At 49.2% G+C, this 13,243-nt stretch overlaps 1 protein-coding gene and 1 long non-coding RNA gene across 10 annotated transcripts in view; one reads left to right on the forward strand and one right to left on the reverse strand.

Moving 5' to 3' along the window:
• Positions 1–8,917: 8,917 nt before the first annotated feature.
• Positions 8,918–13,243, reverse strand: part of LOC140409345 (uncharacterized) — a 165,862-nt gene continuing 161,536 nt past the window's right edge. For all 3 annotated transcript variants that reach the window (XR_011940325.1, XR_011940324.1, XR_011940326.1), the window contains one exon: positions 8,918–10,055. This is a non-coding gene — a long non-coding RNA (uncharacterized lncRNA). The remainder of the gene's footprint in view (positions 10,056–13,243) is intronic.
• The window catches only part of LOC140409295 (solute carrier family 2, facilitated glucose transporter member 11-like), a 164,231-nt gene continuing 162,788 nt past the window's right edge, over positions 11,801–13,243 (forward strand). For 5 of the 7 annotated variants that reach the window (XR_011940317.1, XR_011940315.1, XM_072497679.1 and 2 more), the window contains exon 1: positions 11,801–11,910. Coding sequence is in view for 3 of the 7 variants with exons in the window: in XM_072497679.1 (XP_072353780.1) it covers positions 11,857–11,910 (54 nt within the window). In the remaining 4 variants the exon portion in view is untranslated. The remainder of the gene's footprint in view (positions 11,911–13,243) is intronic. The other 2 variants (XM_072497713.1, XM_072497731.1) reach the window with 2 other exon arrangements.

The raw sequence follows: 13,243 nt of genomic DNA on the forward strand, positions 1-13,243 counted from the left end.
TGGAAGCCAGCACTAATCAATGCCTGATGAGGCCTAGTTGGTGACTCCCGGAAGCCAGGAGAATGCGGCATGAAACAGGCTGCATATACTTAGATGAGCTTCATGGATCGTGCCGGGCATCACGGGTTGGATGACTCGCGACCGGCTCAGCGCCCGTGCAAAGTTCTTTTTGAATCTCTCCCACAATGCACCCAGCCCAACGGGATTGGTGCTGGGCACATTGTGGTGGTGAAATCGCACCCAATGTATCTAATTATCCACTCCCCAGGGAAACTTCTTTCTATAAACAAAGTCCATTAGCCCTACTTCAGACAAACAATACCCATGGCTGGAATGAATTATGATCTTTTATGATATTTAAATTGCATCTCTATAGCCCCAACGCCTAGCTGCCACTCAAACCAGGATTTTAAAAACCTTTACTGCAGTAGTCAGTGAAATGCATAACCGAACCCAGGCTTTTAGAAATTACTGCAGTGGATACATTTAATACAATATATATTTGAAATTCCTACATTCATCACCAATGAGGTGGCTTGTCCTCCAATGAAGGGCTGAGAAAATTGTGCCTATATTCTCTGGTGTACAGAAGAATGGGAGGCGACCTGATTGAAATCTATGTAAAATTCTGAAGGGGCTTGATAGGGTGGGCGTTGAGAGATTGTTTTTGCAGGTTGAGGAATCTAAAACACGTGGGCACATTCTCAGGATCTTAGAGCTAAGATCAAAAGAAATTACTTCACTTAAAGTGTTGTGATTGCTGCCAGATGCCCATAGCCTCAGGCAGTGGGATTGGCCTTCCCACCTGTGCAGCTTGACCCTCGGCCCGAACTGGACAGTGCTCTTGAAGGCAGCTTGTTAATTAGTTGCTCTGACGAGATGTCACAGGCAGCTGGGATTTGGGGTCAGGACCGACATATGTGACTGACATCAGGGTCTTGTTGCTCTTCGGAAAATTCAGTCCCTCTCACTGGCAATTGACTGAAGCTGAGTCAGACAGCTTGCAACCTGGATCTGCTCTTTGATCCCGAGTTGAGCTTCTAACCACATATGTGGGGCTACTACAACTCTATTTCACTGCCATAACTTTGGACAACTCACCCACTGCTGTGGAAACCCTCACCAATGCCTTTGGTAACCTCTTGACTTAATTACAATGCTAGCTGGCCTCCTATCTGCCATCCTACATAGTTCCAAACTCATTCAAAACTCTACTGCCCTTATCCTAATTCACACCAAGTCCCATTCGCACTTCATTACTGTGCTTGCGCACGTATATTAGTTCTGGCTAAGCAATGCCTCAGTCTTAAAATTCTCCTCCTTGTTTTCAAATCACTCCCTATGTCTGAGACGTCCTTCTTCCCTAGAATCCTCCTCTAACTCTGGTCTCTTGCACATCCTGATTTTATCACAGGGGCTGGTTTAGCACAGGGCTAAATACCTGGCTTTAAAAGCAGACCAAGGCAGGCCAGCAGCTCAGGTTCAATTCCCATACCAACCTCCCCGAACAGGCGCCGGACTGTGGCGACTATGGGCTTTTCACAGTAACTTAATTTGAAGCCTACTTGTGACAATAAGCGATTTTCATTTCATTTCCAGCATTAGCACTCACGACGTCACCTCTGAAATCCCCTGCAGAAAGCCCTCTCTCCTCCATTAGATGCCATAGAGAGCATCCTATCCGGCTGCATTCCAGCCCGGTATGGCAACTGCTCAGCCCAAGATCGCAAGAAACTGCAGAGTGTGGTGAACTAAGCCAACGCATCACACAAGCTTTCCACCCTCACATTGATTCTATCTACACCTCCCGCTGCCTCAGAAAGGCAGACAGAGGTAGCATGGTGGCACAGTGGGTATAGCCCTGTTGCCTCATGGCGCCGAGGTCCCATGTTTGATCCTGGCTCTGAGTCACTGTCCATGTGAAGTTTGCACATTTTCCCCGTGTTTGCGTGGGTTTCACCCCACAACCCAAAGGTGTGCTGGGTTGGTGGATTGGCCACACTAAATTGCCCGTAATTGGAAAAAATGAATTGGGTTCTCTAAAATTTTTTTTTTAAAGGAAAGCAGACAGCATTGTCAGAGACTCCTCACACCCAGGTTTTGCCCTCTTTGAGAACATTCCATCAGGCAGAAGGTACAGAAGTCTGAAGACAAGTAAATCCAGACATAGGAACAGCTTCTTCCCCACAGCTACTGGACTCCTCAACGATTCTCCATTGGATTGATCTGTTCTCTGTAAGAACACTTTCACGACGCCCTATGCTGCTCCTGTTTTGCAATTGTTTTGCACTGTAACCAATCACCATTTGATGTACCATTGTCAATGTTCTCTGTTAATTATTCTTTTGTCTACTATGTACGTACTGTGTACGTTCCCTTGGCCGCAGAAAAATACTTTTCACTGTACTTCGGTACATGTGACAATAAATATCAATCAATCAATTAAAATGCTCCTTAAAACCCTTGATCCCTTTTGCAGCTTGGTGTCAAACTTTGTTTGGCAATGCTGACTTGGGACATTTTAATATATTAAAGGAATTATAAATTCAAGTTGTTGTTGATCCTGCTATTTGCTGACATTTCCACATTTATATGAACGCGCAATGTTTCCCAGCACTGACTGGGATATGGGCTGGGAGTATGGAGGCTTGAAGGAGATGAGAGGAGGAATCTTTAAAGAATAGCACATTTTAAATTACCTGTAAAAATATTTGAATCGTTTTTTTGCATGTTCTTTTAGGTTTGCTGAATATTGTTCCATTACTTATTTGCTCTTTACTCAGGAGGTAATTTTACATATTCCTTCTTTCCCCTTGCTGATATTTGGCCTCCCATTGCAGTAGGACAAAGAACCATAGATTTTTGCAAAGTGGCCACTTGTTGTTTTGTCTTTATGAAATAGGTAATTCATCGCTTGTTCAAGTTGGGAAGTTTGACCTACCACACTTTCTCTCCTGCTCCTTTCATCCATGGCACTATCCTGTCTTGCCCGTGGAATTTCATACTCACACGGTCTCTATAAAAACATTTGTCGATGGTTGCAGACCGTCACCGGTAGGGCTTTGGGTAAATAACTGATAGTAGAGATATAAGAAATCTTTGGTTCCTGTTAATAAATGATGTTAAAATATCAAGCTTTCACATGTGTAAAAGAAGTTGGAAGTATATGCAAAGGTCATTTGGGACATATTCAAAACTTTTAAACTCGGCATTTCACAAACTTTCTGCGGGTTCTAGTATCATTGTCCATTCTTCAGTCATTGAAATTAATTGGATAAGACTTTTCGTTCTGATATTAGACTGTGTCCAATGGGATTGGGAGTAATATATTGGACATGGATTGAGAATTGGTTAGCCGACAGGAAACAGGGAGTAGGGATAAATGGGTCTTCTCAAGGTGCCAAGCAGTGACCAGTGAGGTGCGCAGGGATCAGTGCTTGGGCCCCAGCTATTCACAACATATAACAACGATTTGGATGAGGGGGGAAAAAAAAAAATCACAATTTGCTGACGACATGAAACTTGGTGGAATGTGTGTGAAGAGGAGGATGTTAAAGTGATGCAGACAAGTTGAGTGAGTGGGCAAATACATGGCAGATGTAGTGTATCGTGGATACATGTGAGGTTATCAACTTCAGAAGGAAAAATAGAATGACAGAGTATTATTTAAATAGTGATAGATTGGGAAATGCTGATGTATAAAAGGACCTGGATGTTCTGATAACCATGGGAAATCATCCATCATCTCTCCATGGGACTCGTGGAGTATGAGTTCACATTCTGAATTCTCCATTCATGTATCCAAACAGGCGCCAAAATGTGGCGACTAGGGGTTTTTCACAGCAACATCATTGAAGTGTTTTTTAATTTAGAATACCCAATTATTTTTTTGCCAATTAAGGGACAATTTAGTGTGGCCAATCCGCCTAACCTGCACATCTTTGGGTTATGGGGGGGAAACACACGCAGACATGTGTAGAATGTGCAAACTCCACACGGACAGTGACCCAGGGCCAGGAATTGAACCCGGGTCCCCAGTGCCGCATTCCAGTGCTAACCACTGCGCTTGTGTTGTATCCTGTGGCGGCTTTACTTTGAGTTTAGAATAAATCTATTCAAACCTTCCTCTTCGTGTCTCCTGGATTACTACACACACCAGTCACTGAAACAAGCAAGCATGCAGGTTCAGCAAGCAGTTAGGAAGCTAAATGGTGTGTAGCCTTCATTGCAAGAGGACTTGTGTACAGGAGCAAGTATGTCTTACTGCAGCTGAACAGGACCTTGGTGAGACCACACCTGGAGTATCGTGTGCAGGTTTGGTCTCCTTGCCTGTGAAATTATTTACTTGCCATGGAGGGAGTGCAGCAAAGGTTCACCAGACTGATTACTGGGATGGCCGGATGGTCATATGATGAGAGTTTGGATCGGCTAGGCCTGAATTCACTGGAATTTAGAAGAATGTCCCAGTCACCATTATCACCATTCCTGGGTATGTCCTGTTTCACTGGCGGGACAGACCCAGCAGAGGTGATGGCACAGTGGTATACAGTCAGGAGGGAGTTACCCTGGGAGTCCTTAACATCAACACTGGACCCCATGAAGTCTCCTAGCACTAGATCAAACATGGCCAGTGAGTCTCCTGCTTATGATCAAGGCAACCTGAGGTGCCGGGGATATGGTTCGGAGGGACCAGGGCATGTGTTAGAAACTGGAAGGAGAAACTAGGTATAATGAACCAAAATCTGGGTATGTGGGAGTGACACTCTCTCTCCATTGCAGGTAGGAACCCAATCACCAGTTGTGAGGCACTCTTGGTTTTGCTCTACATGACTCAGATCTGGTCCATTCCTCACTCCTGCACTGTGGCTATCACCCAGGCTGTTTTCTGCTTCATCTGGGAGTCAAAAATGGACCGTGTTCGAAGGGACATGATGTACAAACCTCTAGATAAAGGGTTGTAAACATGCCTGAATCCTGATGGCTACCTAGTGTGTGGCTGCATCAAGCTGTGCGTCGATTCTCGGTATGCAAATGCCAAGTGTCACTATGTGCTGAGGTTCTATCTGTCCCAGTGACGGGAAGGATGGGTCTGCCCACGATGCCGGGGAATGCTCCAAGTTGTTGGACCTGTCCCTCATGGAAAAATATATGCAGAGAAAACACCTTTGACCACAAATTTATCAGTCAATGGTCTGCACATAATATCCAAGAGGCCCTATTGGAAAAGGAGATGGTGGATCCTGTCAGATGGTTCCCTGAGCAGACTGTCAAGATCATTTGACAGAATGCCTCATCACCAGAACTTTCAAACAAGCACCAAGATCTAGCTTGACTCATGCTGAGAGAAGCCCTCCCGTCAGATCCTTCCTAATGCCCAGAGTCTCACCCCATCTGCACGCTACTCTTGAGGTGACTGGGGTGGGGAAGAGACCGTTTTCCACTTCCTTGTGGAATGTGCCTTTGCAAAGAAGGTCTGGAGAGAGATGAGGTGGTTTTTGTCGAGGTTCATCCCGAGCAGCTCTGTGACCCAAGACTCTGTGCTCTACGGGTTGTTCCCAGAGATGCACACTGAGACAAACATCACCTGTTACTGGAGAATCATCAACTTGGTGAAAGATGCTCTTTGATCTGCCGGAAACCTGTTGGTCCTCCAGCGCAAAGAGCTGCCCCCCGCCTGAGTGTTGCAGACTGGCACATTCCAAAGCCCAGGACTACGTGCTGAGGAACGCACTAAAGCCTGGGGCAGCCACCGCAGAAGTGCAACAGGGGAAGGTCGCTGTCTAAGACCTTTCAGCCATAATGAACTTAGGGACTGGGAATTCTATAGAACCCCCTCGGGCTGAGTGACTTGCATTGAATATGTACAGTGAATATTACATATATTACAATTGTATTGAAGCACCTCAGAGTGCAACTTGATCTTTGGGGACAATTTAAATGCCTTTGCACCATTTGTAACAACTATTTTGAAATGTCTGTAATGTTTCTTTGACTGTATTGAAGTACTTCAGAGTGCAACATGGGCTGGATTCTCCGGGCGTCGACACCAAAATCGCCACATATTGACGACATCAGGACATTGCCTGAGGCCCGCCCCCCGATGCTCTGCCCCCAACCGGCCGTGTTCCCGCCGGTGTCGGTTACGTGTGATCTCATCCGTCGGAAACTCAGCGTGGCTACGGCGAACTCATCCAGCACTGCCACAGTCAGGGGGAGGGTTGATCCGCAGGCAGGGGGGGACTTTATCAGGGGCGGGGGCACTGTGGCGGGTGGTCAGGGGTGCACAAGCCGGCCAGAGGGGGGCATTATTTCACGGGCCGGGACCGCGAGCGGCCTCCACCATGTAGCACGGTGCGGCCGCTGCAGACCGCCGCCGTGTGCATGCACAGCCACGGACCCGGTAATTCTCCAGGCCGTATCAGCAGCTAGAGCCGGGTATTCCACGTTGTCGGCATGCTAGCCCTCAGTCAAACGGAGGATCGGTAGTTGTTTTCCACCATTTCTTCTGGCGTAAAACGCCACTGTCCCCACCCCGGCATGGGGACATAGCCTCAGAATGAGAGAATCCAGCCCATGTTGTATGGAAAGAACCTGGGGCGTCATTCTCCGACCCCCTGCCGGGTCGGAGAATGGCCGTTGGCCGGCGTGAATCCCGCCCCCGCCCCCGCCGAAGTCTCCGCTCCCGGAGATTGGGCGGGGGCGGGAATCCGGCCGCGCCGGTTGGTGGGACCCCCCACTGGATTCTCCGGCCGAAGTCCCGCCCAGGAATTGCCTGTCCCGCCGACGTAAATCAAACCTGGTATTTACCGGCGGGACCAGGCGGCGTGGGCAGGCTCCGGGGTCCTGGGGGGGGGGGGGGCGCGGGGCGATCTGACCCCGGGGGGTGCCCCCACGGTGGCCTGGCCCGCGATCGGGGCCCACCGATCCGCGGGCGGGCCTGTGCCGTGGGGGCACTCTTTCCCTTCCGCCTCCGCTACGGCCTCCACCATGGCGGAGGCGGAAGAGACTCTCCCCACTGCGCATGCGCGGGAAACTGACAGTGGCCGCTGACGCTCCCGCGCATGCGCTGGGAAACTGACAGCGGCCGCTGACGCTCCCGCGCATGCGCCGCATTTCCGCGCCAGCTGGCGGGGAAACAAACGCCATTTCCGCCAGCTGGCGGGGCGGAAATCCCTCCGGCGTCGGCCTAGCCCCTCAATGTTGGGGCTAGGCCACCAAAGATGCGGAGCCTTCCGCACCTTTGGGCCGGCGCGATGCTGGTCTGATTGGCGCCGGCTTTGGCACCAGTCGGCGGACATCCCGCCGTTGGGGGAGAATTTCGCCCCTGAATATTATTGCACTTATATTTTTGCAAAAAACAAATTCCACAACCAACGGGTCAGACCTATGCTCTGCAGCCCTACCACATCCGGCTGTGAATGGGGGTGGACAGGTGTCAGTCCTCAGACATTTTGATTTATTCCACATGACATCAAGAAACGGTTGAAGGAACTGAATACTGTAAAGACTATGGTCCTTGACCATATTCTGGTAATTGAACTGAAGGCCTGTGCTCTAGAACTTGCCACATCCCTTGCCAAGGTATTCCAGTACAGCCATAACACTGGCACTTACCCAACAAATGTGGAAAACTGCCCAGGTATGTCCTGTACACAAGAAACAGGGCAAATACAACCCGGCCAATTACAGCCCCAGCAGTCTACTCTCAATCATCAGTAAAGTGATAGAAGGAATCAGCAACAGCGCTATCAAGCAGCACTTACTAGTCTGCTCACTGATGCTCAGTTTTTAAAAAATAGTCCTTATTTTAAAAAATTTTAGAGTGCCCAATCATTTTTTTTTCCAATTAAGGGGCAATTTAGTGTGGTCAATCCACCTAACCTGCACATCTTTGGGTTGTGGGGGTGAAACCCACGCAGACACAGGGAGAATGTGCAAACTCCACATAGACAGTGACCCAAGCCGGGAATTGAAACTGGGACTCTGGCACTGTGAAGCTAACTGTGAAGTGCTGCTGTGCTGCCCGACATGGATGTGCAGTTTGGGTTCTGCCAGGGTCACTCAGCTCCTGACCTCATTACAGCCTTGGTTCAAACATGGACAAAAGACCTGAATGCCAGAGGTGACAGTGACTGTCCTTGATATCAAGGCAGCATTTGACCACGAATGGCATCAAGGAACCCTAGCAAATCTGGAGCCAATAAGAATCGGGGAAAACCCACCGCTGGTTGGAGTCATACCTGGCACAAAGGAGGATAGTTGTGGTGCTTGGAGATCAATCATCTCAGCTCCAGGACATCACTGTCGGAATTCCTCCGGGTTGTCCTAGGCCGAACTATCTTCATCAATGATGGGCAGCACGGTAGCATTGTGGATAGCACAATTGCTTCACAGCTCCAGGGTCCCAGGTTCGATTCCGGCTTGGGTCACTGTCTGTGCGGAGTCTGCACGTTCTCCCCGTGTGTGCGTGGGTTTCCTCCGGGTGCTCCGGTTTCCTCCAACTGTCCAAAGATGTGCAGGTTAGGTGGATTGGCCATGATAAATTGCCCTTAGTGTCCAAAATTGCCCTTAGTGTTGGCTGGGGTTACTGGGTTATGGGGATAGGCTGGAGGTGTTGACCTTGGGTAGGGTGCTCTTTCCAAGAGCCGGTGCAGACTCGATGGGCCGAATGGCCTCCTTCTGCATTGTAAATTCTATGATAATCTATGATCTTCTTTCCATCGTAATATCAGAAGTAGGGATGTTCACTGATGACTGCACAATGCTCAGCACCATTCGGGACTCCTTGAATACTGAAGCAGTCTTTGTCCAAATTCAGCAAGACCTGGATAGTATCCAGGTTTGGGCTGACAAGTGAAAAGTAACATTTGCGCCACACAAGTACCAGGCAATGAACATCTCTAATAAGATTGGATTGGATTGGATTTGTTTATTGTCACGTGTACCGAGGTACAGTGAAACGTATTTTTCTGCAAGCAGCTCAACAGATCATTAAGTACATTGAAAGAAAAGGGAATAAAAGAAAATACATAATAGGGCAACACAAGGTATACAATGTAACTACATAAGCACCGGCATCGGATGAAGCATACAGGGGTGTAGTGTTAACGAGGTCAGTCCATAAGAGGGTCATTTAGGAGTCTCGTAACAGTGGGGAAAAAGCTGTTTTTGAATCTGTTTGTGCGTGTTCTCAGACTTCTGTATCTCCTGCCCGATGGAAGAAGTTGGAAGAGTGAGTAAGCCGAGGGGGAGGGGTCTTTGATTATGCTGCCCGCTTTCCCCAGGCAGCGGGAGGTGTAGATCGAGTCAATGGATGGGAGGCAGGTTTGTGTGATGGACTGTGCGGTGTTCACGACTCTCTGAAGTTTCTTCTGGTCCTGGGCCGAGCAGTTGCCATACCAGGCTGTGATGCAGCCAGATAAGATGCTTTTATGGTGCATCTGTAAAAGTTGGTAAGGGTTAATGTGGACATGCCGAATTTCCTTAGTTTCCTGAGGAAATATAGGCGCTGTTGTGCTTTCTTGGTGGTAGCGTCGACGTGGATGGACCAGGACAGATTTTTGGAGATGTGCACCCTTAGGATTTTGAAACTGCTAACCATCTCCACCTCAGCCCCGTTGATGCTGACATGGGTGTGTACAGTACTTTGCTTCCTGAAGTCAATGACCATCTCTTTAGTTTTGCTGGCATTGAGGGAGAGATTGTTGTTGCTGCATCACTCCACTAGGTTCGCTATCTCCCTCCTGGATTCTGACTCGTGGTTATTCGAGATCTGGCCCACTATGGTCGTATTGTCAGCAAACTTGTAGATGGAGTTGGAACCAAATTTTGCCACGCAGTCGTGTGTGTACAGGAAGTAGAGTAGGGGGCTAAGTACGCAGCCTTGCAGGGCCCCGGTATGGAGGACTATTGTGGATGAGGTGTTGTTGTTCATTCTTACCGATTATGGTCTGTTGATCTGAAAATCGAGGATCCAGTTACAGAGTGGGGAGCCAAGTCCTAGGTTTTGGAGCTTTGATATGAGCTTGGCTGGGATTGTGATGTTGAAGGTGGAGCTGTAGTCAAAGAACAAAGAGAACAAAGAAAAATTACAACACAGGAACAGGCCCTTCTGCCCTCCAAGCCTGCGCCGATCCACACCCTCTATCTAAAACTGTTTCATATTTTCTAAGGATCTGTATCCCTCTACTCCCTGCCCATTCATTTATCTGTCTCGGTACATCTTAAATTACGCTATTGTGCCCGCCTCTACCACCTCTGCCGGCAATGCGTTCCAGGCACCCACCACCCTCTGCGTAAAGACCTTTCCACGCATATTCCAAATATGGCCGAACCAAAGTCTTATACAACTGTAACATGACCTGCCAACTCTTGTACTCAATACCCCTTCCGATGAAGGAAAGCATGCCGTATGCCTTCTTGACCACTCTATCGACCTGCGCAGCCACCTTCAGGGTACAATGGACCTGAACACCCAGATCTCTCTGTACATCAATTTTCCCCAGGGCTTTTTCATATAAAGTCAATAAATAGGAGTCTGATGTTGGAGTCCTTGTTGTGGAGATGCTCTAGGGATGAGTGTAGGGCCAGGGAAATAGCGTCTGCTCTGGATCGGTTGCGACGGTATGCGAATTGCAGTGGATCAAGGCGTTCTAGGAGTATGGAGGTAATGCGCTTCATGATCAACCTCTTGAAGCACTTCATTACGATGGGAATCGTATTAAGAGCGAATCAAACCATCATCCCTTGACATTCAATGGCATGGCCATCGCTGAATCTCCCATAATCAACATCCTGTGAGTTGGGGCAGTGGGCCTCCGGAGGCCGTCCCGATTTCTTCCTGTGCTGACGAGCTGAAGGAAATGAGGTAGGTGCGGCCTCGGAGGGGCATTCCGGGGGAGGAAGAAGTAAGAGTCCCGTTTGATAGCGGGGTCATTCTCGGTGCTGCTGGTGCTGAGAAAGACCCCACTGGACACGCTCAAAATTGGCCTTTTGGGGGGCATTAATTTGCGGCTTGTCTATCTCTTGGCTTCAGGCCGTATGAAATGTAATAACCCATAGCAACCCCAAAATCATCTCTGGATTCAGGTAATCTGTCAGGTGATGTATTTGTATTGTAAAGTCTGACCAGATCAAATTACTTTCATAGAATTTACAGTGCAGAAGGAGGCCATTCGGCCCATCGAGTCTGCACTGGCTCTTGGAAAGAGCACCTTACCCAAGGTCAACACCTTCACCCTATCCCCATGACCCAGTAACCCCACCCAAGGGGTTTCCTAAGGGAAACTTTGGACACGAAGGGCAATTTATCATGGCCAATCCACCTAACCCGCACATCTTTGGACTGTGGGAGGAAACCGGAGCACCCAGAGGAAACCCACGCACACACGGGGAGGAAATGCAGACTCCGCACAGACAGTGACCCAAGCCGGAATCAAACCTGGGACCCTGGAGCTGTGAAGCAATTGTGCTATCCACAATGCTACCGTGCTAGTTCCCGTCAGGAAGGAACACCAACACACGTAAATACTGCATATACAGGCAATAATGCAAGCCTCCCATTTTTGTGATGTGGCTTTAGGAAATTTCTGGTAACGGCAGGTTCAGAATTGGGCCAGCAGATATACACAGTCAATATTCCAGTTAACCTAGTGACAGTGCGATGGCTGCTTGTAAATGGGTAACTTTGGTGTTACTTCACAGAAGAAGAAACAAGTAAAAAAGTAATTCACGAGTCAACGGCTTATGAAATGAATAGACGATCAAGCCATTATTTAATTTGCCTTTTGTCACGTGCTCCGAGAAGGTGTGGCTGAATCGCGTTTAAAACAACCCCGGATAGATTGATCAGTGTCAATGACCACTGCAGCAGCTCGGAGGATTCCAATAGCGCAGATGCTCAGGAACTTGGTGAGGTTTTAAAGTCCTTTTCTTCAGTTGTAAGAGTAACATCGCACAAGGTTTTTAATTGAATCAACAAAATTTCTTCTGAGAAATAGACTCTAAATGTTTCCAGCAAACTCAGTCCCTTCGCGGGTTATTTTGCTGTAATATTTGGGAGCCAAAAACAGGAACGGAATACTTGTTTTTTTTTATAGCTCGGGCTAAATGATCAATCTATCCGGGGTTGTTTTAACCTTCTCGGAGCACGTGACAAAAGGCAAATTAAATAATGGCTTGATCGTCTATTCATTTCATCAGCCGTTGACTCGTGAATTACTTTTTTTACTTGTTTCTTCTTCTGTGAAGTAACACCAAAGTTACCCATTTACAAGCAGCCATCGCACTGTCACTAGGTTAACTGGAATATTGACTGTGTATATCTGCTGGCCCAATTTTTAGCTCGGGCATCTTGGGCGGGTCCCGGCGTGATGGAGTGGTGGGAACCACTCCGGCGTCGGGGCGCCCCCTAAAGGTGCCGGATATTATCGGCGGGGGCGGGAATCGCGACGCGCCGGTTGGCTGGCCTCCCCCCCCCCCCCCCCCCGCGAATCTCCGGCCTGAATGGGCCGAAGTCCCGCTGCTAGAATGCCTGTCCCGCCGGTGTGGATTAAACCACCTCTCTTACCGGCAGGACAAGGCGGCATGGGTGGGCTCTGTCGTCCTGGGGGGGGCAGTGGGGCGATCTGGCCCCGGGGTGCCCCCATGGTGGCCTGGCCCGCGATCGGGGCCCGCCGATCCGCGGGCGGGCCTGTGCCGTGGGGGCACTCTTTTCCTTCTGCCTTTGCCACGGTCTCCACCATGGCGGAGGCGGAAGAGACTCCCTCCACTGCGCATGCGCGGGGATGCCGTGAGTGGCCGCTGACGCTCCTGCGCATGCGCCGCCTGGCAATGTCATTTCCGCGCCAGCTGGCGGGGCACCAAAGGCCTTTCCCGCCAGCTGGCGGGGTGGAAATCAGTTCAGCGCGGGCCTAGCCCCTCAAGGTTAGGGCTCGGCCGGTCAAGATGCGGAGGATTCCGCACCTTTTGGGGCGGCACGATGCCGGACTGATTTGCGCCGTTTTTGGTGCCGATCGGCGGACATCTCGCCGATTACGGAGAATTTCTCCCCTTATTCGGGTGCCACTTATCTGGTTGGGCGGCAAGGTACCACGTTAGCACTGTTGCTTCACAGCACCAGGGTCCTAGGTTCAATTAATAAAAGCAAATTACTGCGGATGCTGGAATCTGAAATGAAAGAGAAAATGCATCTTACTATGGGTTTCAGGATACTAAAGTCATTTGATTATGGATGTAGCCACAG

Source organism: Scyliorhinus torazame, chromosome 1, assembly GCF_047496885.1.
Source record: "Scyliorhinus torazame isolate Kashiwa2021f chromosome 1, sScyTor2.1, whole genome shotgun sequence".
NCBI lineage: Eukaryota > Metazoa > Chordata > Chondrichthyes > Carcharhiniformes > Scyliorhinidae > Scyliorhinus > Scyliorhinus torazame.